This window comes from Teleopsis dalmanni, chromosome 1 (genome assembly GCF_002237135.1).
Source record: "Teleopsis dalmanni isolate 2A chromosome 1, ASM223713v2, whole genome shotgun sequence".
Lineage (NCBI taxonomy): Eukaryota > Metazoa > Arthropoda > Insecta > Diptera > Diopsidae > Teleopsis > Teleopsis dalmanni.
Window position 1 is genome coordinate 190415436 of NC_051846.1, and position 23270 is coordinate 190438705.

A 23270-nucleotide genomic window follows, 5' to 3' on the forward strand; every position below is an offset into this window, starting at 1 on the left:
CAACTAATAGAACGTTGTGTATTTTTTTTAATTTTATATATAAAATAAAAATATAAAAATCGTTTTCTACGGTTTTCTACGATGAATTTTTTTATAATCACAAAAATTTTATAAAATAATATTTTAAAACAATAAATAATATAAATAAAAAGACAACAATTAAATAACGTTATTTTTTTTAAATTCATGTGTGAAATAAAAGTATAAAATGTTAAAAGTATAAAAAATGTTTTTACACAACTTTTAAAACAATAACTAATAAAAAAAAGAACAACTAATAGAACGTTGTTTTTTTTAATTTATGTATGAAATAAAAATTTAAAAATTGTTTTATACACCACTTTTTGCATTCTCGAAAATACTATGAAATTCAGAGTGGGTAACTCTAAATTATATAAATTTAACAATTGTGAGGTGAGTTTTCAAATATGAGAGAGCGAATAATTTGTTTGTTATGAGTGGAAAAGTTATTTACGAAGAGAGTGAGCCAAACAAAACAGGTGTAATAAGAGAATATCTCAGCCACAAGTTTCATTGTATTAACGTCTTTTGTTTGATTCGAACGTCTTGGCGTAATTGTCGGAATATTATATTGTGGAAAAAGGCAATCTCTTTTTTTTTAGTTTTGCGAGAGATTTGCTTTCGGTACAGACGTTAATATTATATACTCGAATTTAATCGTAGCAAGTAAAGAAAAAGATAGTGTTAATTTATATTTGTGTACATTGTTTAATAATTTGTATATGTAACTGACGTACGAGTTTGTTAATGCGTTGGTGATTTTTTTTATTAATAAAATATTTAAAAAAAATTATATTGATTATTAAGTTTTTATTGATGAGCATATATTGTTGATTGAAACTTGTTTCTCAGATGGCAGTTAAAAGAAAAAAATAAAATGATGTGTATATTTAGTGAAGATGGAAATTTAACAAATACTGTACAGTAAGCAACAACACATAGCATCCATCAAGTTATAGGAATTGTACACATGACTATATTTATGGTTACGGCATCATCGTCAGTTCCTAAAGTAGTCAACACCAGATTTCTCTGCACTTAAAACAGTTTCCCAAGTTAACGCAAAAACAAAAAAAACAAAAAGCAAATGAAAATTAACTGATGTTTTTTTGCAACTCAGTAGAAGTTGCTGTGAATGCTTGCAACCGCAATACCCAGAAGCTAACATAGACACTTGTTAACGACAACAATAACAAAAATAACAATAACAACAGCAATAGCAGCAGCGCAGCGATAAAAACAAAAACAAAGAAAAAAAAGAATACCAACAATAACAGGAGCTAAAATCGTTGCCAAGAATAAATACAACAAAACCAATAACAACATTCCAGGAGTGTGTGTGTATAAGCTGAATAACATATTTGTGTTTTATGCTAACAGTTTTTTCATACGTAAAATCGCAAAGCTACCAAACGACATAAAAGAAAAACAAAATTAATATAATTGTTAAAACAACAAAAACAACAGCAACAATAGTAAAACATCGCAACTATTATATATAAAATATGTTTATATTTTCATTGCTTTTGTTATTAAAAATCATAGCAAAGGACAGAAACGATATGCACGCAGCTTCTGATAATACCTTATCAGAAATTTATTCGTAGCGTTTTTTTTTTTTTGCTTATTTGACTCGAGTTCCGTTAACATTTCGCGGTATTGTGTGGTGGGTACTGTGCACTGTGCGCTGTGTGCTCTTGTCGTATGAGTTCGTCGGCTGCTGCATTTTTTGCATTTTTTATTAAAAATAATTTATTCAAATGAAATACTTTATGGAAAATACAGAATTACTTAGAAAATGTATTTTATAACTCGTGCTCTTTACAAATTGTGAACTAAAAGCATAGCTTGTTAGATATTATATTATAAAAAAGTGAAAAATAAATATTTACAATTATAGCAAAAAAAAAATATATATATATAAAATTAATACTGTAAAATTATTTCCCCTTCAAAACAAAAAAAAAAGTTTTTACACTCAAAAAAAAAAAAAAAAAAAAAAGTAAAACAAAAATGCAACCCAAATTAAATCTCATGAATTGGTAAGTTTTTTATATTAATTTTTATGTTAAAATTTCTAGGAAATTAGTTAAAAATCAAACAAAAAAAACCATACCATTATAATTTTAATTCATTAAATTTAATTATTAAGAATGCAACATATGCATTTGTGTAAATCTGAACAATATACTTGTACATACACACATATATTTGCATTTTTAGAGTTGCCTAAATGTGCCAACATTAACTAAAACAGCACGTAGTTTTCCAACAGCAAATGTAAAATTTTTATAACAATCAAAGTGAGAAACTTTTTTCAAATAAGTTTTAAACAATTTTTTTAATCATGTAAAATTCTTATTTATTCCAAGAAATCAAAACGATAAACAATAAATTCTCATTAAAATAAAAATTAATATGGAGGAAATATTGTATAAATAATGCAATACGATACAAACTAGGTAATACGTTCAATAAATATTTGATTTAGTTTTTTTTTGTTAATTTTTTTTTTATTTTTGAATATAGTTGTTTCATATTTCAAAATGCTGTGTTTTCATTTACAACTATCAAGCATGATTAGCATATTTTTATATAGATTTTCATAGAAAAAATAGCCTTCATTGCTTTATATTTGCCAAGTACAAACGTACTTTTAAATGCGATCAAATAGTATGATAACTTTATCTTCTATATATGATATATATGAAATATGTGTATATGTATTTAAGAAATATAGTGAAGAAACTATAAATTATAGAATTTTCAAATTTCACTTACCAAAAAAGCAGCAAACAATCTAAAACATAACACCACACTTAAAACTTAATACCTTTTCAACCAAAAACATAGAAAAATCGTGATAAATTTAACAGGTCTAAATGTGTTTATACATATTTCTGTTTTTGTCTATGTTAAAAATCTCGTGATTTCACAGCTGTTATAAAATAAATCTTGGTGGTATTTATACTTATTAGTATTATGTTAATTATTTACGTTAAATATTTCTTTTATTTTATACTGCAATGTATATTAAATGAAAAACAACAAATAGCACTTTTTAGTTATGCAAAGTTTTAAGCTTTCTTCGTCCTTTTTGGAATGAACTTAGTAAGGCGTCAACTATTAACAGCGGATAAAATATATTGTTGACCTCTTAGTCTTGTTAAGATATGTAGATGTAATGTCAGTTCCAGTGTAAGGGAATAAATATGGTATTCAAGTTTCGGCAACTATCATTAACAGAGAAGATCTATTCTTGACTTCTTGTTAAACATCTGTAAGTTGGATGTCAATTTAACGATAAAGGGATCAAAATAGTTCAAAAGTTTTATAATCTATCAAGAATAAATAAGATTTCTGGGTAACTTCTTCTTAAGCCGTATGAAGATTTGCAACTGGAATGTGATTTTCAATATAAAATGATTCGGGTGGTTTAACAGTTTCATTAACTATCAACATTGCATCTCTTGCTAACTTCACCTTAAGCCGTATTTGGATTTATGGGTATGATATGAATTTAAATATAAGTTGACTGTGATTGTTTAAAAGCTTATGAAACTTTAAACAACATATAACTTCTATTATTGATTTTCTATTAAGCCATATTAAGAATTGTGAATGCGTTGAGATCTTTTAAGCCTTATGAAGATTCGTAAGTGGTATGTGAGTTAAAAGTTTCATTAACAATAACTGTGTTAGGATTTGTGAGTGGGATATGAGTTCAAGTGTAAGGCGATTGGAATAGTTAAAAGTTTCATAAAGTATCAACCACGTATAAGATCTATCTTTTACTTCTACTTTTCTCTACGGAGAAAAATGTTGTTAACTTCGTTTCTAGTTGTAAAAAGGTGTGTGTGTGTGGGTAGGATGGCAATTTCAATATAAGAAGATTAAGAAAGGTTAGAAGTTTCGCATACTGTCAAATGGAGAGGAGAGATAGGTATTTATGTTGACTTTTGATATGTGAGTAAAATTTCAAATCCAATATAAAAGGATTAAGATGGCCTTTGTTAACCTTATTAAAACTTTAAGATCACGATGAGTGTAGTTGTTTGTGATATAATGTGGACTAGTTGTAATGATTCTTTATGCTTTTGATTAGAATATTTGTAACATTTGAACATCAGATTTTTTCAATGACTCACAAACTGTATTCCGTATTTCCGAATTTACTATCAATTGATTCTTATAAATATTAATTTATTAACCAGTGCAAAGTTTTTTCTTTTAAATTATATGGCTTTATGACAACATAAAAATTAAACAGGTATAAGGGAATACCTAGTATCATCCTAGTAACTTGAATTAACTTAAATTCAATCATTAATGTTTGAAAAACAAATGTGAAAATGTGTTTCTTTTTCTATCAAGGATCCTATATATTTTGTTTTTTGTATTAGAGTTTACTATACTGGACTACTATTGCATTCCGTATATCCGCATTCCGACATGTGGGAATTTCTAAATATGATAGTCACGATTTATCAACAAGTGTAGGATTCTACGTTTAAAATCCTAATGCCTTTAGGGTCACACAATGGCTGATATGCCTACATGAATCTACTATAATCGTAATATAATAACTTTCTTTAGCTAAAGCTACTATATTATCTTTGAGTATATCAATTTTTATAAAATCAAATATATTTGGTTATTATTTGAAACAACATAAATAAGAAATATATATCTCTTGAACAAACTGAAATTTGACTGACCATGATTGCCCACTCCAGAGAGTTTTCACTGTATATCATTATCTACATATATGTTTTATTTAGACGCACTTTATAATTTTTTATTTGAATTTCTTTTTTGTTTTATCATAAAGTTTTGATAAAATACATTTGTTAATATATATTTTAAATATTATGGGCGGATTAAAAAAATACTAATGAATAATATTTACTAATGTGCATTTTGCGAAATAAATACGATATTCAGTTTTCAGTTCCCTTAAAAATTATTGCTCTGGTAACTAATTGTGTTGATTTAAAAAATTTAAAAAAATGTGTTATTTTTAAGTTCCATTTTTAATTTCCAAAAAAGGAATTTTTTTTCAATTTAGTGTTCTCAATATAAAATACATTTAGTTAATGTGTAACCATAAAACGGGAGCACCGGAAATAAGTTTCAAATTTAGCAAAGCTGATATAATGTAAATAATAAAAATACAGTGAAAGCTCTCTTAAGCAGACAACAAGGGGACTAGCAATTCTGTACTATGTACATATATATATATATAATATTTTCCCTTATACTTCTCATCACCAGATTTTTTTTTGTTATGCCTTTTTAACTACCCCACTACCTCAATTTAGAATCTAAGATGATTCTTGCAAAAGACTACAACCAGCTGCTTTCTAAGCAATATGTTTTTGTTTTGTACACAGATGGATACCTTAAAAACTCATTGTTCAATAGAGCTGTGTACTCTTCGTTATTTTTGTTTAATTAATGATTAATGATCCATAGAACACACCAATAAGACCCCAATTGTTTGTGTCTATGTTTCCTCCATCCCTGTTCTGTTTTGTATCATAGTTTGTTTTCGTAACCTATATTGTTGTGTGATTCATTTTGTTATAAATATCTATTACATCTCACATCATATCTTTATTAAGTACTATCACTTATATCCTATATAAATCAATCGAAGGTGACATTTCATAGATGTTACAATTTCTTATTTAGTTTAATTATAAGAAAAAAATTCACTAAAAACGGTTACTCATCGTTAGCCAACTTTTATCTATTCAAAAGTAGGGTTCACGTTTAAGTTGTTTCATATAAAGATAAAAAAATATCGTTGTTTGTCCAAGAGAGGGGGCCCGTTCAACAAGACTTGTCATTAAAAGGGATTTCGCTGAGATCTCAAAGTTTTAATAGTTAAGTTTAAAAAAATTAAGAAATGTTTAAGTAGATAACCGGCATTTTTAATGCTATACTTAAATAAAGTGTGATCACATTTCGTATCAGTCAAATAAAAATATCGGTAAAAAATCTACAGCTTCATAATTATACAAATTTATCCAATTTTAACATAAAGAATAATCAGATTATGAATAAGACTATTTTTTTGAATGAATGAATTAGAATATTTTGTTTTTTTAAAAGCATTAAATATAAATACAATCTGACTTTAAGCTTTTGTTGTGTCTGTTAATCACATTAATGAATTTGTTTGCAAACTCCAATGAACTTGGACTTGGATCATTGAGAAAATGAAATTAAATAAATATTTTTGGCAATCGAATGGAATTCATTTCGATAGCGTTTCATAAGAGAAAAGAAATTGGGTAAAGAAGTCGAATACTGACACTTTTATTGAGCCAAACAAGATCTGCAATCTTGGCTTAAGAAATATCATTAGGTTTATCAAAGGCCTTAATTTCTTCAAATTTGATTGTATGAATTTCTTCATGAAAACACACTAGATCACAAAAGTGCCGTTGTATCAATCTTACTTCAAATAATAATAATAATAATCATAATGTGATATTAATAATGATAGTAATAATAATAATAATAGTAATAATAATAATATTAATACGAATAATAGTAATAATAATAATTGTAATAATTATAACATTAATAATAATAATCATAATAATAGTAATACGAACGAGTAATAATAATAATAATAGTAATAGAAATAATAATATTAATAATAGTATCAAAAAAATAGATAGATACATTTGTTCTAAAACTTCATACTATTCGATGTTTTTTTATAAAACGATTTGTTTTCTTTAAATAGGCCTCAATTTTGACAATGATTTCACTATTTGAGCCAATGTTTCCCCTGAAGTATTTTTCTGATATCTGCAAAACGTCAGTAGTCGTTGGAGGTCAAGTCTGAAGCGTATCGCTTGCATAGACTTATGACTTTTTTTCTTGATCCGATGTAGACATCCACTTTATGTTCAAATTATGTACTTTAGGTTACATATAAAATAAACTGTCTGGAAGTTAATAAATTAGGCTTTTAATTTTTAGCTAATTTCATTTTTTTTAAATAAGTATGTATATTGGGAGATATACAAAACAGACTTAAAATATAAAGACCTCCAAAAATCTCTGTTTTTACGGAAATAGTATTATTTACATAATATCAATGTTAAAGCGTCAACATATGTCAATTTACTGCTTTGGATCTTATTAGTTCTGCTTTCGATCTGGTCACTGGATCAACTAGATAGAATCCGATATTTCTTGAAAAAAGCCAACTAACAAAGTATCGAAATCGTAATCTTGCTGTATATTAAAAAGCAGGTTTCGATATAAACTTTTATATAAAACAGAGTTGAAGAGAGCTAGAATGAAGTTAAAAATACGGTTATCAATAGACTTCAATGGAAATTATTTGTTATAAAAACTTGTTGTTGTTGCAATATCACTACTGTTCGATAAAAATCTTTCTATTGAATTTAATTTCTTTCGTCAAAACGGGCATTAAAAATCAGTTTAATATAGAACTTGTTATAAAAACTCACAAAACATATATATAATATAATATATATTATATATATATATATAATATTAATTATAATATAACAATATTAATACATTGTGACCGAAAAGTTTTCGGAAATTCTCATTTAAAATTCGCGCGCTGTATATTTTTCGATATTTTAAGTTTATGTAGTTTGGCAGCACTGTCCTTAATTACTATGCCAAAAATGAGCGCGATCTGTCAGACAGTTCGTTTACGGCAGCTGTTGAAACCAGTTCACCTCAGTAGTGCGTTGCGAAAAAAACAATGGAAAAAAATATTGAACAAAGAGTTTGCATCAAATTTTGTTTTTCGAACGAAATTTCGTGTGCAGAATCGTTGCGAATGCTACAAAAGGCTTATGGGGAATCAGTTTTATCGAAAACTCAAGTTTATGAGTGGTACAAAGCCTTTCAGGACTGTCGTACGACCGTCGAAGACATGCCGCGTTCTGGACGACCTTCGACCTCTACCACCGACGAAAACATTGAAAAGGCAAAGGAAATCGTGTTCAAAAATCCTCATGTGAGTGTTAGAGAGATAGCACGAGAGCTAGGCATCGGTCGTGAGATGGCTCGTTTGATTTTGGTGGACAATTTGTGTATGCGACGTGTCAACGCCCGGCTTGTTCCGATTCACCTCAATTTGTTCAACATTATCAACGATTTTAAGGCCAAACATTCAATAAATACCATCGAACAGCCACCGTATTCACCTGATCTTGCACCGTGTGACTTTTTCCTGTTTCCCAACCTCAAATTACCACTCAGAGGAACGCGTTTTGAATCCATAGAAGACGTAAAACAGAATTCGCAGAGGGAACTCAAAGCCATACCGGAAAGCGCCTATAAAAAATGTTTTGATGATTAGAAACGTTGGCATTGTGTTATCGCTTCTAATGGAAGCATATTTTGAAGGAGATAAAATAAATATTGATGAAGATTAAGAATTTTGCGTTTTATTTAAAATTTCCCGAAAACTTTTCGGTCACAATGTATTATAATATTATCTTTTTATATACATATACATTAGATTATATATATACATTATGTTATATATATATATTATTTATATATACAATATATATATTAAAATATTATCTTTTTAAAGGGATATTTACGGGAATTGGAAAAAGAAAAGCTACGTTTGTTTTTCTTATTTTATATATATGCATTTTACAATTTTAAGCATGCTTAGATTAGATGATAATATATAGTTAATCAGCAATAAATAGACGTTTAAAAGTCACTTTTGCGTAACATACACTACTGTGTTGCAAATATCATCACAAATTGAATACACGAGTATCTTTTACGATTATGTGTCTTATACGATTATGTATAATTAGTATAAATTCAATTACAAATTGTATCAAAAATAAATATTCAATATTAAACAATTAAATAAAAAAAAAATCAAATTAATATTTTTTTCAATGACATCTGAACTATACCATACCAATAAAGGAAAGTGTATGTATATATCATCATAAGAGGCCTACGTATTATAATATAAAGTTAGCTTTAAAATAAAATTTTAAATAAATTTTTGAGTTAATAATATTTTTTACAATTGACAATATTGCAAAACTATCTTAATTCCTGCTACTCAACCCACTTTCTAAAAAGTAAACAAGCCATCGTATTGTTATGAGTAGTGTTAACAATATAATTAAAGCTTATGTTTGTAAAAGTATCTGCAACTAATTTTCCAATTTTAAGAATCACATTAATTTTAATTGTTTTCTGATTATGAATTTGTTCATTAAAATGATTAAGCATGTTTGGGATTTAGTAAGAATCGCAGGTGTAATTAGCAGCGGTGAAGAGTGGAGGGGCAAAAACGACTTATACGTATAATGTTTTTGGTAATAACGAGTTAATGGAAAAGAAAAAAGTTATTTATGCGGCAAGCAATTTATAAAATTTACATAAAAAAAATATTGACTTAAAAATATTACTTTTTTTTTGTTGGCTAAAGATACAAACGAATTAATGACGTGATATAGCACAAAATTCCAATATGTTTAAATAATGATTTTTAATAAGTTAATAACTTTTTCTTTACGTTATTCGAAACGATAAAGAAACGACTTTGTTCTTCGAACGGATATTCAAATTTTATTTCGGGTATTTTTCTGTGCTTTTTTTTAAATAAATTTTTTGCATATTTTTTTTTTTATATAATAAAGTTATATTTCTCCAGCCCCAATCATTGCAATATTAAGAGATCAATTTCTCTAGTAATCGTTCTTTAAGTTTTTTATGTTTTCATTATTTTACGATTAAATTAATAAAAATATAGCTTTTTATTTTTTGTCAGATTAATTTTTCTTTGTTTTTTTATTGCTAAAAAAATTGCTTCTTGTTTAATATAAATGTGAAGAGTCTGGAAATTTTGTTTATTTTTTTCAACATTTAAAATGTTTTACCGGTTTTATTTTCTACAGAAAATATTTCTTTATTTTTGCCACAATTTCTCAACGGCACTCTTAGTTTTCATCAACTCTTTAACCTTTCCATAATCCATTTTTTTCACTGCTGATGCTGCTGTTGTAGTTGTTGTTATTTTTACTATTGTTATTAAGGGTATAGGTGCATAAGTATGAATGTAAGTAAACATTAAGTTCGCTTAGAATATATTATTTTTATTTTGGCTATTCAGAATTAAAACTTAAATAGTAAAAAACCCAAATTGGTTATGTTGTGAAAAATTTTTGTGACTCATAATTTTTGTTTTAACCCATTTCAGTTTTTAAACATTTTTATTTCTATTATATAAAAATAAATGCTACCCTTGTAGCTTGTTTATTCAACGAAATTTTAAACCATCATCATCCGGGACTGTACAGTCTATGTAAGACCTAAGCCTGTTTAACAACAGTCTTCCCTTCTTCTCTATTTTTTGCTTTTCTTCTCCAATTTCTTATGTTCATTTCTTCTAAGTCCTGCTGTACACTATCTTTCCATTGTTTTCTTGGTCTCCCTCTTCTTCTGCTGGTTCCTACTTCGTTCTCATAAACCTTAAGCGGTACTCTCATATCCGGCATTCTTATCACATGTCTAAACCATCTTAATCTTAATCGTTGCTTTTTTACGAGATTTTAAATAATAATATAAAATATATATTATTTTTGGTTAGAAATCGTGTGATTTCCATACATATTCTCCTTTCAGCTCTATACATTTAGTCTAATATTTCCCCAATTGTTTCATCCCTTCCAAATAATAGATTTTCTGGTGATTCTCCAAATAGGCATTTGTTCTGGTGCTAACCTCTTCATTTCACCCAAATGTTTTACCGCGGAGTTTTTTTTTCAAGCTTTGAAAATAGAAAACATTTTCGTCGTAGGGGTTAAATACAGCGAATATACTAGGTGGCGTTACAGTTTGCAGTCCAATTTTTTAATTTTTGCGCACATGTGTATTTGTACTTTGTCTTGATGGAAGAGTAGTTCTTTCTTTGCTAAATGCAATCGTTTCTGTTTGCAATTGATGTTGAATCTATCCTATAGCTAATATTCATCAGTGAGTGTACTCCAAAAAACTGTTCCTCGAAAGAACTACTTTAGCCTTCTTTAGTGCATGTTCAACCGAAATGGTCCATTACCTTGGTTGTTTCTCTCTGATGTCTTGTCATGGATCCATGTTTCTTTCACGGGTACGAAATAGCAGAAAAACTCTTGCGGATTTTGGTTAAACGTTGCCAACGGTTGTGACTATGTCAAGTGTCAGCAATCCTGGCATCGAGCGGGAAACTTTTTCATGTCCAAATATTTGTTTAAAATGTGATGTGCCTGCGTTGTTCAGATACTTATAGCCTCAATCATTTAACAAAATGCTAAACTTGTGATAATACAACAAATATAATGACTGTCGTTTAGGATATTGAAATTATTAATGTGTTTTTGGTATATTACTGTTATTAGTATTATTAGTATGTTATAGTATGTATCTTTTTTAACACAATACAACTATTTGCTCTTAATTGTTTAATTTTAAGAAATTTAAAAAATAATAAATAGAATGCAAATGCATATTTTCCAAATGATGAGTTAGTATATTTTATATAAAATAAATGTAAATACACTGCATAAGTGCGTCTATAAACGTACATTACTTTGTTTTTTTTTATAAGATTTCTTGGAAAATTTTAAATAATAACTTTTAATGGCTACTGTAGATAATCAACAGTTTTGACGTTGTTTATTTGATTCTTTTTTTGTTGCACACTTATTTTTTTAATTATTTTAAATGAAATTTGAAATTATTACGGATTCCATGTCATTTCCAATTAGTTTTAATTGATATGGTGTAAATATTTATTTACATATTTTTTAAATAGATTAAATTGTTTAAAGATTTTAAACAAATTATTTTGAAAGAAAATGACGAGACCTTAAAGGTTGCTATTGAATATCAATAGTAATATTCTAATATTGTATAATATGGCCGATATTTACATTAGACATATTGAACTCAAATGAAGTGAAGACGAAGATCTACATACATGCCATCTGCTTAACTACTACTTATGAATCATCAACTAAAGCAACTGCCATGCTGTGAAAATTAGTCGCAAAGTACATGACATGTGGAAAACTGATGTCAATTACATGTAATTATACGCTTAGTAGGGAAAACTGGCATTATTTAATTTTGAATAATCAGCACATTTAAAAGAAAAAGAATATGAAATACTAGATTGAGACTTATTATGAAAAAACCCCACATAAACTTAAAGCAACTGCAGCAGTATAGTATCTCATACGGATGTGCTAAATGTTATGCTACATTTATAACTTATTGACCTATATATTAAAAATACCGCTTACAACAGTGCTCTCAGACCGAAAGCAATAAGTGGTTGAGTTGAATACTCATACGGATGTAGATGGATGGTGAATACAATTCAATATAATCTGTATAGGATGATATCAGATTCTTTAACTTTATACTTACGTGTTGATGAGGGCTTAATAATAATATAACAATAATATTGCGGCTAAAAAACGTTTGGAAAATAACGAAAAAAGTATCAATTTTTATATCAATATCAATTTTTACAGATAGCTTCAAAATTAATTGTGAGATAAAAGCAGAAATTTCTCGCCATCCATAGACATAAAACATTCCCATGTCGATTAATTGTAGACCAGATTAAGAACAGATGCAGTATATCACTTTTTATTGAAAACCAAACAGCAATAAAAGCCATTAAATTCTCCATCATAATATTAAAGTGGTTGGAGAGTGTAGATCGGAAATTGGTTGGTTGAATTTAATGGCAACCTTATTTCAAAATAAAACAAATGAACTATTTTTTTTATTTTGAATTGTATCACAATCAAGTTATATAGTTGAATTTTCAAAAGTATTTATTACATATTAAGATTACGGAGTTTCGCTAGTAACTTAAATTTTGAAGTTCTACAAAAGTATTACTTCCAGATTCAACAAGAAATTTTTAAGATTCCATGGTTTTGTAACAAGAAATCTAATATATATAGTTTATACAGTTATCAAAAGAAATTTCCGTTTTGAGTAATACTTATTAGTATATGCTATATATATCTTACTGTAAATGTTATGAAAACAAATCAACAACTTGGGATATTATCTGTAGTTATATAAAAATAATAAATTTCTTAAGATAAAAAGTATATATATTATATGAATAATTTGAATATTTGACTTAGATGGGAAAATTTTGTAAATTTATAAAAAATATTAAAAAATCCATAGACTTCGAGACGTACTTTGAATATATATTATAATATAACTAAATATAAATAATTTATAAATAACCTTGACATTTAACAATAAATAACAAAACATTGTGTGTACATCTTTACTTTTACGATTAATTTTTGTTTATAAACATTTTATTTTTCTGCTCTTATCAGTGTTTTCTGTTTTATTAACTTAACGTTAATATTTTTGTTTGAGAAATGAGAATGGTTTAGTTCATTCATAAAAATAGCATAATCAAGAAATTCTGGGTTGAATTTACGAATGAACTCAATTCTACAGTTCTCTATAACTGCTGTACCGGAATCATTTCTTCTTACGTATTTTACGCATGTTTTTTGCAATTTTGTTTTGATTTAAATTAAAATTCTGGAAAATACAAATATTTAAATATTTTTCTATCAAAAAGATATTTTTTCCAAAACAAAGATACTTGGAAGTCGCGTATAGTGTCTAGCACATATTTACGCAAAAAAACCACATTTAAAAAAAAAAACCAAATCAAAAAAATTTTAATTTGTGACAAAAATATGCTCACATTTTATCAAACATGAGTTTGTACTTCTCACATATGATATCCAATTTTAAAAGTTTTAATTAACTTAATTACATCAAAGAGAATTGTGATAAATGAGGAAAATATTCATCTGTAGAATACATTCCTTCATACAAATGACTGCCTACTGTATATTTTTTACATTGACGACGTTTTAGAATTAGTTTTCTACAGAAATTTATTGCTCTATTATTTTAGTGCAGTTAGCAAGCATTTTTTTATTTAAGTTTATATTTTCTGCAAGATTGGTGCTAAAAACAGCCGATAAGTTAAGCAAGTATAAGGGAAGTGAAGAAAATGACGTTTAAGAATTACTTTCTACAAAAATTTATTATTATAGTATTTTAGTGCAGTTAGCAAGCACTTTTTTATTTTATATTTATATTTTCTTTAATTATTTTTAGTAGACGATAAATTAAGCAAGTATAAGGGAAGTGAAGAAAAGTACTTCGTTTTTCATATGAATTCAATGTATGGTTAATTACTTTAGTAAATAATTGTTTTGTAATCGTATAGACCTAACTCTTTTTAATTAACTAATTACAAATTATATATAAGGTTTTGGATAGAGAAATAATTTTATATAGTAACATTATGCTCCGTAAATAGTAAATTTTTGAATTTCGATTTAAGTATTTTTATCTCGGTTAGATGCTTTCTGCAGGAAGGAGAAGTCTGCTTGGTTTGTTTTCGATTGATATCATCAGTGCTTCTTATAGTACCTTCAAACTGAAGTTTATCTTTATCTTTATAAATGCCATTCATTGTACGTACTAACTGGATTCATCAAACCAGTACATTCCACAGACGTATTGTAGTTCAATAACAGTAGTTCAATAACAATGACAGATGGAAGAAGATTGTTTCAGACTTAAGGTCTATGTAAGATCGTTATTATTATTTATTTTTATAACTCTGCCTCATAAATAACAAATGTAAAAGTAACTATTGATTATAATTTGAATTACGATAAACCAATATAATTATTATAATATCACTAAACCTTAAAAAGCAGGGTTAGAACCAAGTATATATAATAAGATAATTGAGTAAATCCAATTGGATTGTATGAAACTTAATTATATTCTGTATAAAATAAAGTCAAAAAGAACAAAAAAAATATTAATTTATTATGATAAATCGAAATGATCAACTAAACTCTTATTATTTCCAAATATTGTATTGTTGTGTATTGTTGAGTGTATGTTAAATACCGATGATGAATTACTCTGGAACGTAAGTTTGGTAGCACTTGTAACTATCTATTTGCGTGCATTATTTAAATTTTTTTTAAATTAATATCACTATATATACCTAAATATTGAATAAGAAAAAATTATAATAATAATAATAAATAAGAATAAATAATAATATCTATATATAATACCATTGTTTATTGTATTATATACAACATATAATATAGGAATACATAAATAAATGATATAGGATTACATAAAGATATACATAAATTTTAATTGTATTTATGTAAAATTTTAAAAAGTACTGTATAATTTCTTATAAATATAGATTATATAAAAATAGTTACTTTTTATAATGTTATATATAAGACTTTAAATAAAATTAAATTTATAAATGATTTTAATTAAAGGTTTTTTTTATAAGTCATTGGCACATTCTATATTAAAATGTAAATAACAGATTATTTGTGGGGCTGCAATGACCCTTAATCAAGTGATTAAATATTTTTTACAACAAAAAAATGCAAAAATTGCAATGATTTATAATTGTAATCTGGAGTGATATTTATTACTATATTTGAGAAAAATAATAATATAAATGTCTCATTTGAAAAAAAGGTCGTGTTCTTATAAAAAAAAACAAATTATTTTAAAGCATACATAATTTTAATAGAACAGTTTTATTATCTAATGATAACTTTTCTTTTTGATATATATAAATATATCATTAACTTTTGTTTACTCCTTTTACATTGGTTTTTTTATTTAGTTAAAAGGAATTTTCAATTTTCTCAGTCTAAACATTACTTAATGGATTCAGTGTCTCTAAAGTCTCTAAATGTTTCTTTCGATTGTACTTTAGTGTTGGATAAGCTCATATCACGTATTTTGCTTTCGCTTACAATACTTATATACTTTATTAGTGTGAATTTTTTAGTTTAGTTAGGTGATAATTAAGCATACAGTGATCTGTCAGAGTTTCTGCAATGATTTTTAAACTAATTTTATTTAATTTCACACAATCCTTAAATCGATTTATGTTCATTTATAAGCGATTTTGATTACTATACTGTCGTGATAAATTCTTCCAGTATAACATTTTCTGTTTCTTCTATTCTTTTTGAATGAATGAATAAAAAAAAATCACTTCTTCCTATGCCACTGAATATATCCTGGTCTAGAAAGAGCGATTGTTCTGTATTTATCACAATTTAAATTATAATAAATATGATTTATATATCATTAACATATTTAATTATATAATATATACATGTATAATATAGTTTTTATAATTCCAGTACAAAGTATCAGAGGGTACAACACAATATATTGTAAGCTGAAGAACATAAACAATTACTTAATTAAAGCATGGGGATTAGTTTATTCTATGTTAAAATAAAGTGAACTAGTTCGATTGAGTAATATATATATATAATATAGTTTTAATATTAGAAAAATAATTCTAGTACAAAGTACCAGAGGGTACAACACAATACATTATAAGCTGAATAACATAAACAATTACTTAATTAAAGCATGGAATTAGTTCATTCTATGTTAAAATAAAGTGAACTAGTTCAATTGACTGCCTGTTAAAACCAATAACAGATTGTCCCCAATATAACTATAGAATCATTAACCTCACTAACAGCAAATCGGTACCCTAGTTTCAAGTGATTCCCCTAATTTCAACTTTTTTACTACGAGTATATTATTAGATATTAATGATTTTGCTTATACGGAGAGATTACACATTTTTTTCTGGTAATATGCAGGTTTTCGTTTATAATATTTTAAGCTTACACTCTAAAATATTAATAGTTAAAATTGTTTTTAATATTCAACTCATTTCCTCTTAAATTTTGAACTTATCGGTTATTATCTACCTGTGTACGTTTGAAAGACGCGCTTATTTTAACTACCAACCACATTTATCTTTGACTTAGTAAATTATTATTTCTCATATTGCAGATAGTTTTATACATTTAGTTTCTTAAATTTTAATGTATATTTCTAGGTCAATTATAGTACTTTTTCCTGAAGTTGAAATTTAGGATGAAGATTTTCATTATACCTAGATTGCAAAATTCAAGCATTAGATTTCAGTTTATTTGTAATTTCTAAATACTCACGATTTCTCTTCAATTCATATCCAATCAGTAGCATTTTGTTAAATTATGAATTATGATATTTATATCTTTTTATGCGTAGCAGAGTTGTTGAGTTATTTTTAATGTATTTCATTCGTTTCGTCTATAAAAAATCAAATACCAATGAAGACAAACTTCTTCAAAAGTCAGTTGTTGATGATTACCAAATAAACTGAAAATAATTAAGTATTTTTAATTGAAATTTTTATAAACAAATCTTGATAAATACATTTCGTTCAACCATTACCAAATATGCGTATTTAATAAAGTACAGAAAAAAATATTTCTCGTGTTTATATAGAATCAAAAGTAGAAATATCAATTAATATTAAAATATGATGGTAATTTATAATTTCAGAGATTTTTTTTTTACTATATATATATATACCAATTTTGTATTTTACATCAGTATAGAACAGTAAACTCTAAATAAAATATTATAGAATATATAATAACAGTGAAAGCTCATATCTGTGAAAATTATTAAGTATTAAACAACATCTTGAGTAACACAGAAAACTAATTTTTATTTTCTGAATTATGTTAGAAAATTTTTAAGCTCTAAAATATTATTACAAAATCACTGAATTTACTACTGGATCAAATTTTTGTACCAATATAAATTGCTTTATGAGAGTATAACATCAAAATAAATTAGTTTAATGAACATTGTGACATAATGACAATGAGGAATTTTTATAGAAACAATGAAAATTGATGGTCCCAACACAAACTAAGTAATGTGACAAATCATTTATTTTAATTATCTATAAGTACATGAAACGAGTTAAAGATTGTTTTAATAAAATTTGAATTACTGAGTTCAACGATAATTAACTTTTGCACCTAAAACACTGACTATGTTCATTAAAAAGTGGTACACACCTCATATTGTACTTATGTAGGAAATTTATAGGATTTTTCGTTTCAATGTTTCGATATTTGAGGAAAAAAACTTAATTTGAACATCTTAGAATATATTTTCAATATTTACTACTATGCAGAGTTCAAAGAAAGCTCTAAATGAAAAAATATGCATTCATATAATGTGAGTGGGCCATATCAGAAATTGACCCTCCACAATTTACTTCCCCTTTTATGCCATACAAAATCTATATTAAATTGATTTTTATCATCCGTTTTGACGAAATAACCTAAATTCTTAATATAAACTATTGTTTTTAATAGAGTGAAATTATTATTATTATTTTTAATTAATTGAATTTTTAACTGATCACATAACTCTCTCGAGTATTATCAAACACCCACCATCAGTGGTTTTTGGAACTATTTGGTATATTTAATTATACGTAAATAATTCCTTTGAATTATTCTTATTAAATTACCCTGCCAAGTTTGAAACTCAGAGTCAGTGTTCCTTAGCGTAGTGATTTAAAACTTTAATTGAGTTGTATGTTTACACTTGGAGTTTTGTTAATTTAATGTGAAAATTACAAATTCACTTGATGCGTTATATTAGAATAAGATCATAAACCAGTGTAAAATCATTGAATTTATTAATAATATTTTTTATCTTAATTTATCTAGAAAATCTATATAATCCATAAGAGAGTTTGTTATGTTCAATATAAACACAACAGTTAAAATTAATACTTTATATAGTCATGAAAAATAGATGAATACTACTTTATTATTCTCATTTTAATCAACATACGTACCAAAAACCTGAAAGAAACATAAGCAACAATACTAGAGTTTTTATGCTGAAGGTATTCTATATAATCCAAAAAACAAATAGTTATTTTTAATACATAACACTCCAGTTAATGTTAATACTTAAGGTACCCATAAGGATGTTGAAGTTATTAACTTTTTTTTTATTTAATCGACTTAATAATTTATTTAATGTCTGATATTTGAAATATTATTATATTATATTTTATTGAGAAATATATTAATATACTTAAAGTCTCTAAACTTTATACAAAACTCTTCTTTAATATTAAATAATGCCATGCAATTTTATTAAATTCACTGGGTGGTCTTGACATTATTCAAACAATGACGAGATGCCGTCTTCATGGACAGAAAACCAATTATGTTGTTGGCAAAAAAAAAAAAAATTGTATGAATACTTTTAGGTAATGAAATGTAAACAATTTATTTTCACATTTCAAAATTTTAAAGTTTTAATTAAATTTCATAGACGTCATTCTAAAGGTGTTTGATGTACTATATAGTATATAATATATTTATGACACGTGTATGGCTAATATACAAAAATTCTGTATAATTAATTTCTCATATTAGTGCTGATATGTGGTTTCTTCTTAAATCCAAATATTTAAATTTGAAATCATTTTTCCAAATAAAATTTGTTAATTTACAAATGCATAATATAACATTTAAATTTTTTAAGGTTTCCTAATAATTTGCTTAGAGCTCAACTAAAAGATTTAACTTAAATTGCGGGGTAATAATAATTCTTTGAATCAAAATAATATTTTATCAGGTGTTTGGTATATAAATATAGGTATGTAGCTATATGTATGTAGATATGGATACATATACAGTGGACTCTTGATAAAACAAAAAATATGTTGTTAAGACCTTACATTAATTTAAATGCATTTTATATGTTACATTTCTTATTTAATGTAAGCATTCTTGATATATCTGTTATTTATAAGATTTCAATTATTTGTTATATTTACCCGATGTAACCAAGAATTTACTGTATATATATATATAAATAACAATAGACCTACAAAAAAAAATATGTATATAATATGTGTGTCGACGAGGTTTTGAGTTAAGTCTATTTCTAAATTAATATTTAAAAAAAGTGTTGAAGATACAAAATAAATAAAATTAAATATAAATATATATGTATGTATAGATTTATTTTTATTCATTTTATATATGTATGTACATATATTTATTTTATTAATTTTTTAAACTTTTGGTGTATCTGTTAGTTACCAGTATTTGATCATTCATTTTATCGAGGTTTCGTTATATCATTTAATATATTACATATATTAAACCAGGAGTGTACTGTATGTATTTAAAAAAGAAAAGATTTATAATGCATATATATATATATATAAATATGTAATTAGGAGTATAAAAATAATTATATTTACTGACATATTTAAATATGCATTCAATATATAAATATATATGATACGACGTATACAATTCAAAATTAATTCTGTTAATTTATTTGAATAAAATTCAAGTTTTTCGCACATTGCGTGCAATATTAAATATACAATATTAAGTATCTTGAAATTTTATTTACATATGTTAATTAAATGCGTGTGTATATTATATGTATATACTTGAAAGAGCATTTAGTCATAAGTTTATTAGAATAACATGTAAAATATTATATGAATTTAAATTTCAATTGTACAACTGCTTATCCAAAAGTACCGCCAAAAAACTATACACATATCTAGTAGAGTGTAGAAAATTGAAATTTTGAATCCCTTCTCAAATAACAAATAAGTGCAGTTTAGTCAGGACAATAGGTAGAGATCAGAGACAATAGCTAGAATTAGGAATTTCTTTGTCATTGTTTGTACAAATTGAAATATGTATGTTTGCCTTCAGCAACACATCGATTACAACAATAATCGTCGAACAAAAGATAAAAACGAAGGTGAAATCTTTAGTCAAACATACAATTCATATGAATTTTTTTTTTAAAAGCGAACAGAATTACCAATAAAGCAAATAAGAATACAACAGACTTAAATCAAAAATAAATAAAAATAATATTTAATAAGAAAAAAAAATAAATAAATAAAAAAATACATATCCAGTAACAACAACCTCAACACTAGTAACAACATAAGCTGTTGTATGATTCAATGTGACATGCCACTTCATGTGCATTTCATTCTCAACTAACATTTCCAACTAAAGAACAAATAAGGCCAGAACAGTGGAAGAACCAAATTCAATGTATCTTCGCGGAAAACCGATACAAGGCGGAACGAAAAAACTGTATGAGACTTCAAATACCTGTAGAATGTGTTCATTGCTTGTTGAGTATCTGCTGCCAACAGCAGCAGCAACAGTCCTTTAAGGCACATAGCTACATAACAATCATAAAGCAATCTGCACCAATCAAATGTGTTAACAATAGGGTTACCAAATATCTATTGTTGGTATTATTGCTTGTAGCTAAAAGCAATTAAAACAGATTTAAAATCATAATGAAGTAATTAAACCTTAATTATTAAATTAATTTTTCTTTAACTTCAAATAATTCATACTTTTTTCCACGTTGTTTTCATTATTTTGCTATTTTATTGAGATACTCGTGTGTGCAGATATCCGCATAAAAAAAAATTAGTGAAATCAAAGATTCAATTGTGGAATTACCCGTAAATTTGCAGAGGAAAAAATCTTCATAATAATAAGTGAGATTATTGAAAACCGCAAATTGCAATTAAATGTTTGAGATGCTGATGCTGACTGAACCATCTACGTTATCTACGTTTGCGGTTTTGATTCTTAGTAATGATACGATGCTATATTAAATACACTTGATATTAGTTATACTTGCTCAAATAAACCACATATGTAAAATTCCAATAAACTATAGTCTAGCATATATTTATTTTGCAATTGACGTTCCCGTGAAAACAGTTCAAAGAAACTGGTAGTTCATTGGTACGTTGTTATTGACCCTACTTCATATTATTCACATTCTTGTCTTAGTTCATTTTTGCACCGTTTAAGTAGGTTCCAGTATTTAAGTAAATATTATTTATATAAATTTTAAATTATGATCAGATAACTTCATCAAATAAAAATAGTAAGGTGTGCTTGTCGTTACATTAAGATAAAACAGTGCTTGCAGTTATCTTAAGTGTGATTTACGAGAATAGTACTTCAACTAAAACAGAGTTATGTATACATTTTGATAATAAATATACTTATTATTAATGTTATAAATAATAATGAAATATAAACTAATATTTATAATGTGACTACAACAGATTTTTTATTCTATAATTACATTTAAATTATAGATACATAGTTATCTATAGGTTTCGAATCATCAAGAAATGTTTATTATGAATGTATATATAACTTTTTGTAGAAAAATAATTAATGTTAAAATAACAAGATATATGTCAATTAGTAAAAGAATAGTTTGTACTAATATACAATAGTACAAACTATTCTTTTAAATTTCACAATCGAAATCACTTATAGCCAGTGGCGTCGCTAGGCGTCGCTAGGCGTCAGCGATGTCGGCGACCGCCGACGGCCTCGCGCTCACAGGGGCCTCGCAAAAAGTTACAGACTGTGGATTCTAAGCACTTAATAATATTTTGAACAATTTGGTTTAATAATGGCATTAACCATATTCGAAATATTTCCGAATGTTTATATAGTAACCAGATTTATGTTCACAGTTCCAGTAAGTATAGCTTCGACGGAAAGAAGCTTCTCAAATTTAAAATTGATTAAGACGTACTAGAAAAGTATCATGATCCAAGAGAGACAATCTTCATTCGAAATTCTATAAACTGAAGGGAAAATAGCAGCTGGCGCAAATTATGATATAATTTAAAAAAAAATTGAGTGAATCTAAAAGTAGGAAAATTCATTTATTTTAATTTGTATTTATTTTAATTTGGTTCGCAATAAAACTTTCAATCATTCTTTGTCATATTAGTGAATGTAACTCATTTACAACTGGATTATAAAAAGGGCCTCGCAATTCTAATGTCGCCGACGTCCAGAGTTGGTCTAGCTCCGCCACTGCTTATAGCGATTTTTAATCTAAAAAAGTTAAAGGTTTGTAAACAAGTAAGTAAAAATTGTTTAAAAATCTTAACAAGAATTCTGATAGGGCATTATAGATTACAATAACACCTTACAAAACTAAAAATTTACTATAATGAAGATTGTAGCTTTTATAGTGAAAAGAATGAGACCTGAAAATACGTACTAGGAGTTTGTCCGACACTGATACATAAACAAAATTAGTATCTAGATGAGCATCTCATATCGAATGAAGATATACAACTCTGTAATATAGATTTAATGCTACCATTTATAAAGAAAGTTGAACCTGAAAAAATACTCTGAATTCATAAAGTGGACACAAGA

The 23270-nt window shown here is 26.2% G+C and overlaps 1 protein-coding gene and 1 long non-coding RNA gene across 2 annotated transcripts in view; both read left to right on the forward strand.

Moving 5' to 3' along the window:
• The first annotated feature begins 554 nt into the window (after nt 1-554).
• LOC119672708 lies at nt 555-1223 on the forward strand. Its single transcript, XR_005251943.1, has 2 exons — nt 555-687; nt 874-1223. It is a non-coding gene; the product is annotated as an uncharacterized LOC119672708 (long non-coding RNA).
• An 803-nt stretch (nt 1224-2026) lies between these two features.
• The window catches only part of LOC119666939 (cytokine receptor-like), a 39875-nt gene continuing 18631 nt past the window's right edge, over nt 2027-23270 (forward strand). Inside the window, exon 1 of the mRNA XM_038076218.1 lies at nt 2027-2063. Coding sequence (XP_037932146.1) covers nt 2035-2063 — 29 coding nt within the window. The 5' untranslated portion in view covers nt 2027-2034. The remainder of the gene's footprint in view (nt 2064-23270) is intronic.